Source organism: Neophocaena asiaeorientalis, unplaced genomic scaffold (assembly GCF_003031525.2).
Source record: "Neophocaena asiaeorientalis asiaeorientalis breed wild unplaced genomic scaffold, Neophocaena_asiaeorientalis_V1.1 scaffold327, whole genome shotgun sequence".
In the NCBI taxonomy this organism is placed as follows: Eukaryota; Metazoa; Chordata; class Mammalia; order Artiodactyla; family Phocoenidae; genus Neophocaena; species Neophocaena asiaeorientalis.
This window is the reverse complement of record NW_020174560.1, coordinates 5,341,879-5,358,865: the sequence shown is the minus strand read 5'-3', so window position 1 is coordinate 5,358,865 and position 16,987 is coordinate 5,341,879. Positions and strand designations below refer to the sequence as shown.

The 16,987-nt window shown below is 36.8% G+C and overlaps 1 protein-coding gene across 1 annotated transcript in view; it reads right to left on the bottom strand.

The window, feature by feature from the left end:
* CLTC (clathrin heavy chain) overlaps window positions 1-16,987 on the bottom strand; it is a 62,165-nt gene that overhangs the window by 24,790 nt on the left and 20,388 nt on the right. Inside the window, exons 2-13 of the mRNA XM_024757538.1 lie at window positions 15,930-16,137; window positions 12,970-13,238; window positions 12,261-12,422; window positions 10,066-10,179; window positions 9,467-9,640; window positions 6,407-6,604; window positions 5,456-5,656; window positions 2,867-3,019; window positions 2,260-2,382; window positions 1,302-1,439; window positions 892-1,056; window positions 565-745 (exon numbers count right to left, since the gene is read on the bottom strand). Of these exons, the coding sequence (XP_024613306.1) occupies window positions 565-745; window positions 892-1,056; window positions 1,302-1,439; window positions 2,260-2,382; window positions 2,867-3,019; window positions 5,456-5,656; window positions 6,407-6,604; window positions 9,467-9,640; window positions 10,066-10,179; window positions 12,261-12,422; window positions 12,970-13,238; window positions 15,930-16,137 (2,086 nt within the window). The remainder of the gene's footprint in view (window positions 1-564; window positions 746-891; window positions 1,057-1,301; window positions 1,440-2,259; window positions 2,383-2,866; window positions 3,020-5,455; window positions 5,657-6,406; window positions 6,605-9,466; window positions 9,641-10,065; window positions 10,180-12,260; window positions 12,423-12,969; window positions 13,239-15,929; window positions 16,138-16,987) is intronic.

Below are 16,987 nucleotides of genomic sequence, written 5' to 3'. Positions count from 1 at the left end.
GGAGACATTGAGCAAGGTCTGGAGACATTTTAGTGGTCACAATTGGTGGAGCTGATGCTGCTGGCATCCAGTGGACTGAAGCCAGCAATGCTGCTAAATATCCTGCATGCATACAAAAATGTACCCGCCAACACAACAAATTATCCAGTCCAATATGTCTGTATCGCTGAGGTTGAGAAAACCTGCTACAGGGACAAGTCACAGAATTTCCTTGGCTAGAATCATTTGCCATTGTAAGAGTCAGACAATATAAACACAATCATTACATACCTGATTAGTATTTTCATCTTATACAATTATGACAAAGCTACTACATATATTTGTATCTTAAAATTTTGCCTTTAATTCACCTATAAAATATCCATGCAGACAGTCTTCTTCACCGCATGTCCCTGGAACCTGGTATAGAACATGCCTGACAATAGTTACTGAATAAGACGACTTAAAATATCCCATCAAAGTAAGCTTGTAGAAAGAATTTCCAACAGCCTATGACACTGTCCGTTTAACAATAACCCTCTTGGCTACCTTAAATAATTTAAAACAACTCAAACTCCTAATTACCTTCAAAACTCTTGAAAGATTCAAAAAGTTCAATCAGAGACTGAGTGGACAGTTGTTCGTGATACTTAGAAGCCACTTGCACACAGATCTGTAGATTCTGACGAATATTGGCAGATAGCATGGCTCTGAGGCATTCCAGGGAGTCTTCTACTGATAAGGACCCAAAGTAATTCACTAACCACTAGAGGACAAAATAAATAAGTAAATAAATAAATGAAACAATGTTAAACCTAATGGTGGTATGAAATTATTATCATTCAGTAACACAAACACATTTTCGGTACACCAATTAATCATAACTAATAGTTAGGTAAGAGCCTAAAATACCTCAGGGTTAAGAAGATGGGTATGAACAACCGCACGCTTTATATCATATAAGTCAGTGAAGTGTTCTAAAGCACGCTGCAGGAGGCCCGCCTTCTCACACAGCTGAGCGATATGAGCCCGGTCATAATGCGTGAACATCTGATTCCCTAGAATAGCATCTGCGACCTATAAAACCATAAAAAGGATGAGTTTATTTTACTACTCCATTTATATCAGTAACTCTATATGCAGATTACATATTAAGATTCAACAGTGAATTAATTGGTAAAGGAGAGAAAGTACAAAAGAATGTTAGCTAAATTTTCTAAAATGAGGAACAGGCATGTCAGTAGCTTCAAATAATCTAAGAAGCTCTGAATAACTACAAAAGCAGTGTTGGACACATGCCTAGAAAGCATGAAAACACGTACTTGAGGTGCATGCATAAGGTTCATCTCAAGCAACCTTGTCTGTAAAGGACCTTCAGATGGGCGATTATTCTTCAGTGCATCAAGCAAGAATGCAGTACACTGCTGAATTAGATTGTATTCCATAAACACATCGACAATCTGCAAAAAAAAGATTTAAAGGAAATTGTTTTAAGATACTTAAAAACTGCTTTATGATACTGTTGACAATATATGTAAATGAAAGGAAATGAAACATTATCTCTTTCTTCACATATAAAACACTGCCAGATCAAATCCCAGATTTAAAGAATATTATTTGGACAGCATAACGTCATAATTTAAGAGTAAGTTTTTGTCTTCTGGAGTTACTTTTAGTTCTAGTAAAAACAACCACAAAATATTTCAAGATACTATATAATAGAATATAAATTGATAGATTTAAAATTTTGATGACTGATTGATTGATGCATGCATGCATGCCACGCCACACGGCATGCAGGACCTTAGTTCCCCGACCAGGGATCGAACCCGTACCCCGTGTGGTGGAAGCACGGACTCCTAACCACTGGACCGCCAGGGAATTCCCTGATGAACTATTTAAAATATACAAAAGCATAAAAATGAAAGAGTCTGTGACTCCCACTTCATATATGCATCTCTTCCCTCTCCCTTCACCTAGTGGCAGCGGTTATCCTTTGTGTTTTATTATTCCCATATATTTTTCATATTTTTAACACATATACCACTCTAAATGAGATGGTATTTGTTCTGCATGTTTTAGAACTGTATATAGATGGTATCTGACTGTCCACTCTTCTGCAACTTGCTTTTTTGTAACGTACTTAAGGTTTATCCATGTAGATCAACACAGCTCTAATTTCTACAAATAAAAAAGTTAACCCATTCTTCTCCAAAGCCGTTTAAACTCAGATCTCCCCCATTCTCTATACTTCTACAAAATACATTTTAACTCCTTTACCTGTGTGATATCAGCAAGAGGTTCTTCATCCTGAACTAACATTTGAGCAAACTGCTGCCCCTGATCTGGACTGATTCGCATAACATTTCTCAGCAGAAAGATCCAGTCTGGAGTATATCCAACCTACAAAGAGACAAAAACTTAAGCCCTGCTACAAAGTTCCATTTTTATATCATTTAAAGGCTTTTTCTGCAATAGAATCTTGCTACTACAGACAGAGCTAATGGTGAAAATACAAATTCAGTTTTAACTTAGATGCTCAATTTGATCTTGGTTTATACAAGACAAATAGACACCTTGGTGATAACATATTTGAACAAATAGCTATACATTTTTATAATTGGCTTATTCAGTCTCATTGACCACCAAAAAAATCTGTTCTAACAGGTTAAACATGCCCTAGCAGCTTAAAGCCATGCAAGAGTAACTGTCTCCATTTTTGAAGTGTAATTCTATATGTGAGCCATAACAGCATTTTTATACTTTTCCAAGTAATTATAAATATTTAAGGAAATTCACTATTAAAGTCACTGAGAGTTACTATAAGCTAATTTCTCTCTTAATGTTTTAATGAATTTATGTGGAGAATCTGTTTCATTGAACTCACTTTTTTAGCATATAAAACAATCTTCTGGACTTGACCTGTTTCTGCAAAGCACTGAATGACTTTATTTGGCACATTAGCCCTTAGGTACACACTAAGTGCCAATGTAGGGTCCACAGATTTCACAAGGTCTCCCAGTTCTTCAGAGCATTCCAGCTGTCCAAAGGAAAAAGAGACTGTTTAGTAAGCCATGAGCTGCTGTATAAATCAGCAATTGACACTACTTCCACTATAAATAAAAACTAACATGACAGGCACTTAGTTTCTCAGTTGTCCCAGAATGTATTATAAATATGCAGGGGTTGTGGTCATAAAGACTCTTGATTTTTTAATTAATTAATGTATTTTTTTTTTTGGCTGTGTTGCGTCTTCGTTGCCATGTGCAGGCTTTCTCTAGTTGCGAAGAGCGGGGGCTACTCTTCGTTGTGGAGCACGGGCTTCTCATTGAGGTGGCTTCTCCTATTACGGAGCATGGGTTCTAGGCGCACGGGCTTCAGTAGTTGTGGCTCGCGGGCTTCAGTAGTTGTGGCTCGTGGGCTCTAGAGTGCAGGCTCAGTAGTTGTGGCACACAGGCTTAGTTGCTCCACGGCATATGGGATCTTCCCGGACCAGGGCTCGAACTCGTGTCCCCTGCATTGGCAGGCGGACTCTTAACCACTGTGCCACCAGGGAAGCCCAAGACTCTTGATTTTGTATTCACAGCAATAACTCAGAATTCTCCACACATTCTACTTAATCAAGGATAAAAACCCACCAAGACTTCACACATACAGATACTACCAATTACCTTGTTAGGAATATAAATACTTAAAAAGCAGAATCTTGCTCCTCTAACAATTGAGAGTATTCAGATATCAGACCCACATGGTCTTAATTTTTCAAGAATAATGCAGCTCCTAATGTAATGTTATGAAATGAAACTCTGATATTCAAGGAGCCAGATGAAGCTTACCATAAAGACCATTACTAAAATTAGGGTATAATCTGTATGTCTGAAGGATCTAAGCTTCATTATCTTCTTGATTTTTGGATTTAAGGTTATAAAGCAGGACATTAATTTCAAGAGGTCAAACAGATAAAAATTTTAAAATTTTTAGGTGGTATACATGCAGATACCCTCCTCTGTACTATTCAACCTGCCTTAGTCAGCTGCCCAATCTGGAAAGCAGCTTCTCTAAAAGAGTTCTGCTTTATATACTAGAGTTGATTTTCTATGATTATCACCAACATTCAATGAGAAGTTCTCTCAGAGTCTACACCTCTCAACCAAACACGCGCTAACTAATGAAGAGTTGACCAGTGTCCTTTTTACCACAAATGAATCCTATGTGACCGTTCGCCAAGAAAGGTAATGATACCCAAAAAGCTTTCACACTTATATTGGTCAACCCAGTTACCTTGGTTGTTCCCATCCTCCCTTATCTTAAGCAATTAGGATGGACCTCAAATACTCGCTATGTGGCTAGTAACTATTCTTCAGCAGACTCCTGTCCAAGCATCCCAACTCCGAAGTACTATCCTCCAATATCCTGTAAGACTGCCAGAAGCTGGGTCAAGAAACAAGGACTTACAATTAGTAATGTAAAAATATAACCAACATAACACTAAAGCCAAAAGGTCTAACATTAAAAGTTATTCACTACTTAGAGTGCTATAAACAGTACCACCTCAGTTCTTGACACTGGCATAAGACATGGCAATTCAATATTGCCACTTTGTGGAGAAAGGCTTTCTATGGTGGTATGAAAGGAATAATATCACTAAAGGATTGTTTAAACTTGTTAGTTGCCTTACAAATAAGCCACATTTTCCATAATGTGCTCCAGAAAACATAATACCATTAGATACTCTACGTAAAAAGAAATTAGTAAGTACTGAGTGAATTTAAAAGGCATAGAGAAATCTTACAGTAAAGAAAGCTGGTTAACAAGTTTTTAAAGATTTATAGTTAAATAATTTCAAGAAACTAAGTTAAATATTTTTTCATGTAATGCCAATTAACATTCTGTGAAATCTCTTTGGGAATCTATACCATCGCTAATTAGACAGCCCTGCTGTCTTGTTAACGTATTTCCGAGCCAACATTTTATATAACATGTTTCCCTTGCACACCCAAACATGGTTACTAGCAGCAAATATCACAGTTTTGATACCTGAGAAGTTCTACAAGAAAAGATATGATGTTGTATGGTTGAAACTACTGGGCCTATCAAGTGTGGGATGTGGGAGAAAGGAATACATTCTTAGGTCCAAGTGAGTGTTACATACGTTGACAAATATGAATGCACAAAGCGTCTCACACTAAGCTTTTCCTAAAGCAAAAGGATAGCAATTTGCTTCCAGATTAGTAGTTTTAACCACCAAGTAAGTAATCCTGGATTCCATTTTAAAAGATATCCTACCCTCAACATGCCACAAAATAAATACATTTTCAAAAGGAAATAAGTTTATGTATCTCATGCAATGTTTATTCTTGTTCTATTCCTACAAGCAATAAATAATGGATGGAGATGTTCTGGCACAGCCTATGTTTTTAACTTGCTAACATAGTATTTAATCAAAGCAAAAATATGTTAACAGAAGTTAATATACCTTATCTTCTTTTAACCATTTCTCCAAAAGCTGTTTCCGCCCTTGCTGAAGTACAGGCCTACACAGTTCTAAGGATTCATATTTGTTTAGCTGGCCCTGGTCCAAAAGGATTCCAAAGTACTGAAGTAGGGGAGAAGTTTGACCTGGCTGAGCTGGGACACTCTGGAACCGACGGATGGTGTCTGGGGTACGAAGGATTCCCTTTAAGAAACAGAAATGTTACAGACTCCTTTTAAAGATGATCCAACATCACACGAATAACTCCATGGGGCTCTTAAGTCAATTTTAAAGGCATGATTCCATCTACTAAAACCAAACCTCAAATCTTCAATATATTGAATAGTAAAGATTCAGTCACACTTCTGGTTCAATGTTATGAGATTATCCTGAATCAGGAACATACCAACCTAATTATAATAATGTCAATGTGGAAGACAATAATAGTTACAACTAGCTATTATTCCAGGTTCACATTAGGTTAAGTGGAAATTTCATTACACTGGTCAGGGAGTAAGGTGTTAATTCAGTCCAACATAATACAAAGGTGATGAGGATAAATTCAGCTCAACTTGAGACAACTCTTCCTACCATAAATTGAACAGGATTTGTTTAATTTTCAACTCTTAGAAATAAAATCAGTAGCTATCACAGATAAGATCAAACAGTATAACAACTGAGTAACTAAACAGTATTACATCTATGTAAATCACAGCTTGTTAGATCTATATATCATTCTGACATCCTGAGTTTTAAAAAGCTACCCAAATCTAGAGCACAGAAAAGTAATTAAATCTAGAGGTACTGACAAGTAACTCATTCTACTGGAAAACACATCCTAAAAAAGATTAGTTTCTCTGTGGAAAGCTGGTTCTAGTTCTAACTAACAGTATTAGAAATAGAGCATATTAGCATTAATCCAATCATGGCAACTTCACTTTCATAACTATTTACCTTTGGTGCATTAGCAGCCACCTTTGCTGCCTCTGAGTAATTTCCCTGGGCAAAAAGAGCATTAAACTTCCGGGCAAAGAGTTCTTCAGCACCAGCCAAGTTGTTACGTACAGCCATTCTCAGGGCCAAATCAGGATTTTGTAGGACATTGGTGATATAAGGAATTATGTTTTCTTCTTCCACACATACTGAGAGAACCTGCAATTTAAGATCTAATGAATAGCTGCAATGTGTTCATGTGAGCATCAGTGAAACCAAATCCATTTAGAGCTGATGACTACTGAGTCACAAAGGTAATAAAACTGTGACAGCTGCTTTCTTATTGCCATTAAAAAAAAGAAAAAAGAAAAAAAAAAGAGGGCAGAAAAGACTAAAGGGTACTAAGCTATTTGCGGGTTCCTAAAATATGGCCATCTTATAATATAAATAACTCCCCACTTCATACTGTCCAAACTCTAACTGCTTTGCTACCATTCATTCATTCTTAACATGGTATGAGTTCACCTGGAAGAAGTTTAAGGTATATTCCTTCTAACTCTAGTATTTTTCAGTAATGTTAATTACATTTACATTCCCAGAGTCCAGATTATATACTCAATGAGGGGAGGACCACTGAATCCTCAGGCACCTTATATACCGCAAGGTATATAGTAGGTACTTAATAAATGTGGCACCAGTGAAGAGGAACTTCTAATTGCTTCTTTTTGAAGAGCAATTATCTACCCTCAGTCCTCCTAATAAGTCACAGAACACTGCTTAAAAGCTGAATTCCTGTCAATTGCCAAAGAGAAAGGGAGCCCTTCATTATGCATCCATTCCTCTCCCCAGCACCAGAGCGGGTATACATCCCAGTAAACTACTTATATTACCCCCAACAGCAGTTCTCATACTATTACTTCTCATCTAAGTGTTTCTCAGTCACTATTCCACCTAAGGAAAGGGACTTATCTTTGTTTAATAGTATTATTAGCACCAGGCAGTGTTTAGCACAAAGCAAATGCTTAATATTTGTTAAATAAATGAGAACTCGATAACCAAACAGATAGGTAATATCGATTTGCCCGTTCTATTATTCCTTTTGAGGAAAGTGAAAAAATTTTAACCTCCGAAATTCTTTCATTTCTACAGATCTGACCCCCATCGCCAAAAGCTTAGGCCATCTTATATCTGCAATGTGTCACTCTACTCTGTATTAAGACACACCTTTTAAAAAAAGGAAGAATTACTTTCTTTATAGTCATTTGCATTCCACCCATCTTTAATTTAATACTTACCTCCTAGGAAAAATAATGGAGATGAACAAACCCGCTTCTAACTATACTTTCTGTAGTCTTCCCCAAACACCAAACCAGTTTCATCTTTATCCTACTTTTAGACTGTACTAGCAGATTTCTAGAAACCAGTACTTAAGATCTACAGGGGACAAAGAAGGTTCCTGTACTTCTAAGAAGGTTCCTGTACCTTCTAAAGTACTCGGTTCTACCAAGATCAGAATGTAAGCTATATATTGGCAACAATGTCATCTTGATCACTTTTGATTTTTCAACCAACAGAAACCACACACTCATTCCTTCAGGGCATAGGTCCAGCTACAGTTGGTTGGCTCTGATCAAAAGAGTAAAGCCCTGAAGCCTAAAGGTTACTGTAAACATTCACCTTCTTATTCAAAGCAGCTGGCACAGAAAATTTGTGGGGGGAAGGGGAGGAAAACAATAAGTTCCCAGAACTAAAGTTATGAATATTAAATATATATGGTAAAATTATGCAAGATACTTTAGTTCAAATAATAGTCTCAAAAAAACCCCCAAAAAACAGTAGTCTCTGGCTTAACAAATTTATCATTATTAAATTATCACTAACCTAGTTCACCAAAAGACCCATTCATTCTTGATTTTTCCAAGAGAGACACATGCAACTGAATAGATGAACGCTACTAAATTTTTAAAGTAGCTTTTGTGGCAGACACTGACTGGTGTAGAAATACAATTAAACAAAGAAAAGCCCCTTTCCTAAGGGAGAATAGTGACTGAAACAACTGTAATTCATTGTGGTAAGTGCCATGAAGAGGGCTACCTAAGATCTGGGGACATAGAGCAGAAGCACCTAACCAGCTGTGGAAGTGAGGGAGAGGATGCGTAAGTAGGGAAAGACTCTCTTTCTCTAGAGTATTTCTCTCTTCATATACATACCATTTTCTGGAAATTAACAGAATAAAGGAGAAAAAAACCTATCTACTTCTTTTGCTTACCATCTAGGGAAAATACTAATTTGGAGGAAATCTAGTAAAAGGCAAGGCCAGTAACAGTACTGTTTTTGAAAATTTAACCATTTTTTTTTTTAGGGAAAAAGATACTTCCTGGTATATTTTAAATTACATTAAAACACTAAAACACAGAAAAAGGATCACTTGTGTTAGATGGTATGAGGAGGTATGTCAAATGTGACAAATTCAGAACAGCTAATATACTCCCTAATTGGATAACTTTTCAAGTACCCTCACTGAACATATCAGAGCTACTGTAACATATCACCTTCCAACATTAAACATTTAGTAATAATTAAAGAGGTAGGGAAAAAGATGTAAGAATTCTTTCCCTTGTAGTTGATAATCTGTCTTAGAGACATCATAGGAAGAAAACCCCTATAAAAAGTATACAATCTCGGAATTCCCGATGGTCCAGTGGTTAGGACTTGGTGCTTTCACTGCTGGGGTCCGGCTTCAATCCCTGGACAGGTAACTAAGATCCCACAGGCCACAAGGTGCAGCCAAAAAAAAAAAGTACACAGTCTGTCAAATGTGACCCTACTAGTTTCTTTGCATGAAGAGTTACTTCTCTTGATAATAGAGACACACACACAATTCTAGGTGGCTATACTGTATGCCAAATAGTTTCTCTCTCTGAGACAGTGTTAAAGAGAGACTGTTATCATATGCTTCTGCATTTTTAGGTATATATTATTTTCTGACATCTAAAGTTACCATTTACTTTTTGAAAAAAGCTAACACTAATAAGTGCTATTTTATTTTATCACTTAATTTAATTTTCAAGGTTTCCTTACTTGTCCCTTTCTGTTTACTCCAATTATTCCAGCTGTGGCTTCATGAGGTGCAGTGACAAAGATTGTTTCTCCACTGATTCTATTCATGTAGATGCAGGTACCAGTCTCAAGATCATACAGGTGGATATAACCATACTTAGTAATCAAGAATACTACATCATGCTTTTCACTGATCTGTATAAAGAAAATCAACAGTTCAGTAAAATGATGAATCTATAAACAGAAAATTTAGTCCAATTCCATTTTAGAGATGGTGAAATTCTAGAACTCTGACAACAGGCTTACATGAAAAATTAAAAGCTAGTATTTATGGCTTCCTCATTTTTACAGCAGATTCAAATATGGGATATCCCAAGCTCTTACGTAAAACACAAGAATATTAATAAATTGTATAAGATAAAAGAGGAAAACATCATATTGAACAACCTGGGATAACCCAATTTATATATTACATTAAAGAAAGAGTATTACTTTACAAAGTTTCACTAACAAACTATTTTTGAGTAAAGGTACCACTTAAATTATATTGACTATCAGTTGTAGTTTTTGAATTGTGTTAAGAGGAGAGATTTTAAGTTCATTTGTTTTGCTTAAAATACCTGCATTGCAACAGGAAAGTCATTTTGTGCTTCTGGAGGAAAGAAAACATCCACTGCCTTCTTTGGAAAGGGTTGGTTCCCTGTAGGTGGTGTGCCAACTTCAATGATATGTAACTGTTCAAAAGAAAATAAAACTTATGATCAAATGCTAAAAGGACCATAGCAGCTTTATTTGTAGCCCCAAACTAAAAACAACCAAAATGTCCTACGATAGGTGAACATTAAACTATATGGTACAACCATACCATGGAACTCCTCAGTAATAAAATGAACGTTCACGGACACTATGCCCTGTGGGAACACACAAAAAAAGGCACTCTCAGAAGATCACATACTATATGATTCTATTTACATAGCATTCTTTTTTTTTTTTGCGGTACGCGGGCCTCTCACTGCTGTGGCCTCTCCCACCGCGGAGCACAGGCTCCGGACGCGCAGGCCCAGAGGCCATGGCTCACGGGCCCAGCCGCTCCACGGCACGCAGGATCCTTCCGGACCAGGGCACGTACCCACGTCCCCTGCACTGGCAGGTGGACTCTCAACCACTGCGCCACCAGGGAAGCCCTACATAGCATTCTTGAAGAGACAAAATTCTAGTAATGGAGAGTATTAGTGATTTTCAGGAGTTAAAGATGGTGAGGGAGAGGTAAGTGGTTGTGACTGTAAAGGGGTAGCAAGAGGGAAATCTTTGTGGTGACGGAATAGTATGTACTTTGAATCTATTCATGATAAAATGACACAATTATACAATTGAACCAATGTCAACTTCTGGTTTATCTACTGTACTACATCGCTATGTAACCTTTGCGGTAAACTAGGTAAAGGGCATGGGATTTCTCTGTACTGTCTTTGCAGCTTCCTATGAATAATATGTATTATTTCAAGATAAAAATTTTAAAAAGTCGGTTGAATAGCTCAATCACACCTCAATCTACTTTAAATTAAGAATGGTGAAACAATATCCACAAAAGGGCTTTTGATTATAATTTAGTTTTTCCAAATAGAAATCTAACTTAAGTTATTAAATTCTTCTCTGCCCACACCTACTCTAAAGTATGCACTTTAGGTAAGGATGCACTTAAGCTGGCTGAGTTGTCGCTCTAATCACATACACCTCACAAATTTGGATGAGAACATTCTGATTTTAAATGTCCGACGCTTCACATCAGTGAGCGAGGCAAGAGAAAGCAAATAATGTCAATGAAAGAGTATTATATATTTTGCTTAGTCATGTCAGGAATGGACTAAAACAATAAATAATTCCGTTTCCAAGATATATAACCATATGAAAGTTATTAGGGTGGTCTCATCCTTAACTAGGATGACTAGCCATCCAGCTTAAAGGCTACTGATTACCATATTTTAGGCAATCTCTGTCTTGATTTTTAAAAACTACTTAGCATGGAAAAATATTAAGACTTCAGAGATTCTGCTATGGCAATGAGAAAAGCAGTCAAACTGAGTTTCCAGGGGCAGCAGTGCTAACTGTGGCATCCAGCAGTGCAATCATAGCAGCAGTAGGTCCGCAGAGTTCTGTGTCAGGACTTTTGGCTGCTGCCCATTCTCCTTTATTCCTCCTAATTTTCCAAGCTTGGTTCTTAACCCTCCTAGCTATTGAAAACTATCCATTATCCTTTCATTCAACTTTTTATGCTCTAATCAACCACCCCCTGTTTCTGTTGTCTGAAACTAAGACCCTTACAAAGTACTTCAATTTGTCCAGGTGATTTCAATGTATAGTCAGCGTTGAGAAGCTCTGATTTAGGCGATGGTACTGAAATTGTGGTCCACATTCTATCTAGTCACCTAGAGCATTTCAAATGCACATGATGAGCTCCACTTACTGAACCAGACTCTCTAGATGGAAGGCACACAAATGTACATTTTAGCCACCCTAGTGATTCTTATGCACAGTAAAGTTGAAAAACATCAAATTAAGGCCTTTGGTAAAGGCAATGAAAATAAAGTCTTACTATAAACAGCTGATACAAATAAGTTGTTAAAGAACATTCATTTTGGACAAGTATCACTAGAAACAGAATTTAAACAAATTAAGTCACCACAAATCTGAATGTTAAAAACAAATTAGCAAGAAAGGGAGAAGACTATTTTGAAATTAGGTAACAAATTAATTAGTAACAGAAAGACAAAAAAGATAAGTTCTCACTAAAACAATTTCCAAAGGCAAAACTTACCTTCCCTCCAGCTTGACCCCGTACTGCAAAACAAAATAACGTCGATTCTTCTGCATTTCCTTCCATCTTAAACTGTGCGAAGCTAGCCGCATGTCCTTCAATGGGTTGAGACACTTTCCTATCTACAGAATATAACTGCATAGCTCCTACCACACGATTTTGCTACAAAAGATCAAGCAGAATAAAGTTTGGGGACCCAATAACTCCCAGATTCAACAACTACTGAAATAACTAGAATGCTTGACAAGAATTTACAATTCCTTGTTAGTCTCTCAATGTAGATTTGATACCTCTTAATTTAAAATTTAGCTGCAAACACTCTCTTATTAAAGCGTTAACATGAATGTTTAAAATGTGCCTCATACACAACCATCTCTTTACACTATCTTTAAAAAAAGATATAGGAGTACTCATTTTGCAGTAAATATCCACAATAAATTCCAAATCATTTATACAGGAACTCATTATCCACTCAACCTGCAAATAAGACCTAAAAACACCTTGGTAAGAGTACTCTGAACTGTATGTTAGTATAAAAGCATTAAGCCAGCAACCTCTATTTCCTAAAAACAAAAAAAAAGGAAGGAAAAAAAACAGTCTTCCAAAATAAATCAGATTTGCAAAGACAACCTAATTTCAAAATAAACTGCATTCTGAGCCCATTAATTCTCTAAAACCTTTTCTTTATTAAAAACTAGAAAAATGTTACCTGTGCAGATATGCCAGTCAGAAGTAACCACTTTTGCTTTGCATCAGTACGATAATTGATAATCTGGCACCCTGCAAGGCTAGAATGGCGATCAAACATTTTCACTGGCTGAGACTCTCCTTCCATACTCCAATGATAAACTGCATTATCCGTAACAAGAGCAACCGTATTCAAAGAGATCCATTTCCAGAAGGTGACATCATCGGTCATGGTATGGGCCTTCATTTTACTTTTCATTTCAATGTTAAATATCTGAAGAGTTTTCCCAGCTAAAAACAAAATTAAGAATTATGAATCACTAAGAAAGCAAAGTTCAGGATAAATTAATTTCTAGCTAGACTAGACTCTCTCTGCAGCAAAATCTGTAACCTCCAAACAAAATGGTTCTATCATGAGACTAATAACCAACTATAGAAGTCACACTGACAGACTAGCAACCATTGAAGAGATAGCTGAAACTGGGTAGTCTACACCTAACTGTGACGCAAAAACTCTATCACCTCTAATCAAGACATTTTAAACAGACAGTATGACTTCCAGAGAATTCTAAATCTCAACTAAAAATGAGTCTAAAGAACAGCTCACTTAACAATGGAAAACAAGTTGTAATCTTCATGCTTAATTAAGAATGCTTACCCATAAAGTGAGTTAGTGGTAGGTACACAGAACAAAGCAAATCTGATTCAAGCACATGGGGAAAATGTCTACTTTTTAAAAGGCAGCCGTCCGCGCCCCACCACCCCCACCCCCACCATTCAACTAAATCTCGTGGAAACTTCTCTTTGGAAGAGGATATACTTCAACTCTACCTTGTACCACTAGCATATAAGAGAAGTGCATGCTACGTTTAGTTGGTTTAAGATACAAAGGGAAGGTAGGGGTGCTGGAGAAAAGGAGAGGGAGACAAAGGAGGACAGTTTCAGATGTTAATATACTAGAGATAAGAACAAAATTCAAACTTCATCCAATTAAGACAGCAAACATTTAGTAAAAGAAGGATGAAATTTGCCTTGAATGTTAACAGTTCACTGAGTCAGATGCAAAGGTTTGTACTTATAACTTGAAATCCATCACAGTCCGTAAAGTGATTTGGTTTAAATGACTAGAGGTCAAAAGCCCACGGCTGACACTAGGCTATCTAATTCAGATTAGTCCTTGGAGACTAAGGAAAACTCCATTACTGAGCCATAGAGAATCTGGCTCCTGAAGAACAAAAATTATAGTATGGGGGTGAGAGTGGGGGTGGAGAGAGGGATGGGACGGGACACAAAACATACAGCTTTGTACCACGACCCTTCCTAATTACTACATGGGTAAAAGCTTCTTCCATAAAACGAAGAATGTTATTCCCATCCCACACAATATGTAAACCACAACCAGACTTGAACAATTGTGAGAGTTATAGTCCTGTTTATAAAAAGAAACCAAGGGATTTGAAACTGGATTCAGAGGGAAGCAGTATTTGGGAATGACATACTTTCCTCTGCTGTCTTCCCCAACCCCTAGTTAATTATACATTTTATTCTTTACATGAAAGGGGTTGGTGGGGAGTTTCGGGAGGAGGGCAGGGATGACAGCTTAACTCTGTAATGTAGACATACAGGCACAAATCATTTCAATTTATTCTTTTTATAGAACAGGACAATAACTAATACAATCTAATTTAAGATAACTCACCATCTGCACACATAAGAAAGCATTAAGAAATGTGATAAAATAACAATAACATTAAAAATAGCAAAGAATTTTGAGAAAATTAAAACGATGGCCTTTTAATAGAGGTGTGAGAGCTGCTAAGCAGTTGAATTTAAATTCTTTAAGGAGGCTGAAGGGAGCTTAATACCTTAAAGTATAATATGTATTGTTTAATGGAAGCAAATAATAGATCATTGCCACAAAACAAGTATCCCAGGTAAAAGCTGGACCATCTTTCCTTGAGATGAGATCAACTCCTATCTTGGATATGTAATGGAGACATATTTGAATATGCTTGCCCCCCGACCCTCAGCCAACCAATTTAATCTCCAACCAGAGTTACTACTAAATACAAAGTATAAATCATCTGGGAAAAAAATGTATTTAAAAGTCTATTTAAATACTTCAGCACCTCTAACAAGTCACCCACAAATTTATCAAGAAATTACTAGGAATCTGAACTCTTCCTGCTACAACCGAGAAGAAAAACGACAAAGTAAAAAATAGGCAATTAAATGTGCCTTTCAGATTCAGCCAGTTTGTTACCTAGCCCTCTTAAAAAGCCGTTTTAAACGGTCAATTTCACTCAGTCTATAGTTCAAAGGCAAAAAATTAACATAGACTCCTAGAGAGTATGAGGTTCTCTGAACTCTGTTTAGATTGACAGGCTGTACAGTTCCCTGTTGTGACAATTAAAAAGTTAGTCTGAATAAACTCTAACACTGTTGATTCCAAAAATTTAATACCCACCTATACACACACACACTTTTAAAAATGAGTGTAAATTCAAGCCATTTTTAGAACTTGATAATCTAAATGAAACACAAGCCTGAAGCATAAAAAAGGCACAGCATGAAGAGCAAGTTTATCATCACAACAAACTTCTGCAATGTTTAGGTGCTAATATTAGTAACGTATATTTTATTCCAGAATATGAATCACTAATTTCTTATGTCTTCTGTATATGGAGTTATGTTTTCAGTACAATCTTATCACACTGTAGGTATAAAATTTTAATTCATTTAATCTAAAACTTAAAATTTTCCAAGTAGATCTTATGAGTAGAAAGTAAGACATCTCACAGAAATATGCCTAGTAAGTCATGAAAGTAGTTAAAAATCAAATACAATAACAGCTTTAACTTTGCAGATCTATTTAACCAAATTTAATCAATATACTAAAAAAACAGATCCTAATTATTGTATTTGAATAAATTATACATGGAAAAGAGTTTTAAGAAAAAAAACCCCACGATCTTTTTATACCTTTTAGTGCAATTACTTTGCTGGCTGGATTCATGATGGCGCTGTCTGCTGAAATTGGTCTTCGAATTGGATTACTTGGGTCATTCATATCAATAATTACCACCTGGGCCTGCTCTCCTACTTTCTCTCTAATGCAGATGAATTTGTCTGACTCCATAGTCAGGGTACTGAAGCCGATGTTTGCTGGGTTTATACCCAGGTTTTGGAGCTGAGGGAAAAAAACAAAAAATATTAATAAATCGTATTACAAAGCGAATTAGAAAGACTTGATATTCATGTATTGTTATCATTACAAATCCTCACTTAACCATTATTGCTTCAAGGTCAACAGTGACAAACAACTCCATTGATTCAAGTGAGACAATTACTATAATGGACCTTCTCTCTTCCAACAAATATGGCATTCAATTGTTTTGTTATAACCTTGTAGTTGTAACTTGAGATGTATAACCCTCTGTTTACAACTAAGAGGCAGAATAAATAGATATAAAGATAAAGGAAAGAGCTACATCTGAGAGCTAGCCTTTTTGGGTTAAGGGGCCTGAGGTAATCAATGCTTCTTGGTTTAAGATCTTTGAACTATTGCATCTGTTCTCTCTAATCCCCTTTAGCAATCAGTAGTTACTTGTTCATATGCATTGGACCTCAGGAATCTGAAAATTAAATTACAGCATAAAATGAGAGATTTAAAAATTTCACAGGGTTCTTGGTCTAAAGGAACTTGGATTAGCCAGAGCAGACAAACAATACTTTGCAAAAAGTGCCAAAACCAAGATAGGAAAGAGAGATCCTGTCAAAGGAGGCCTACAGGCAAGGGAATGAACGTGAACGCTCAACAGAAGGAAGAACAGGGCTTCCCTGGTGGCGCAGTGGTTGGGCGTTCGCCTGCCGATGCAGGGAACAGGGGTCCGTGCCCCGGTCCGGGAGGATCCCATATGCCGCGGAGTGGCTGAGCCCGTGAGCCATGGCCGCTGAGCCTGCGCGTCCGGAGCCTGTGCCCCGCAATGGGAGAGCCCGCATAAGTGAGAGGCCCGCGTACGGAAAAAAAAAAAAAAAAA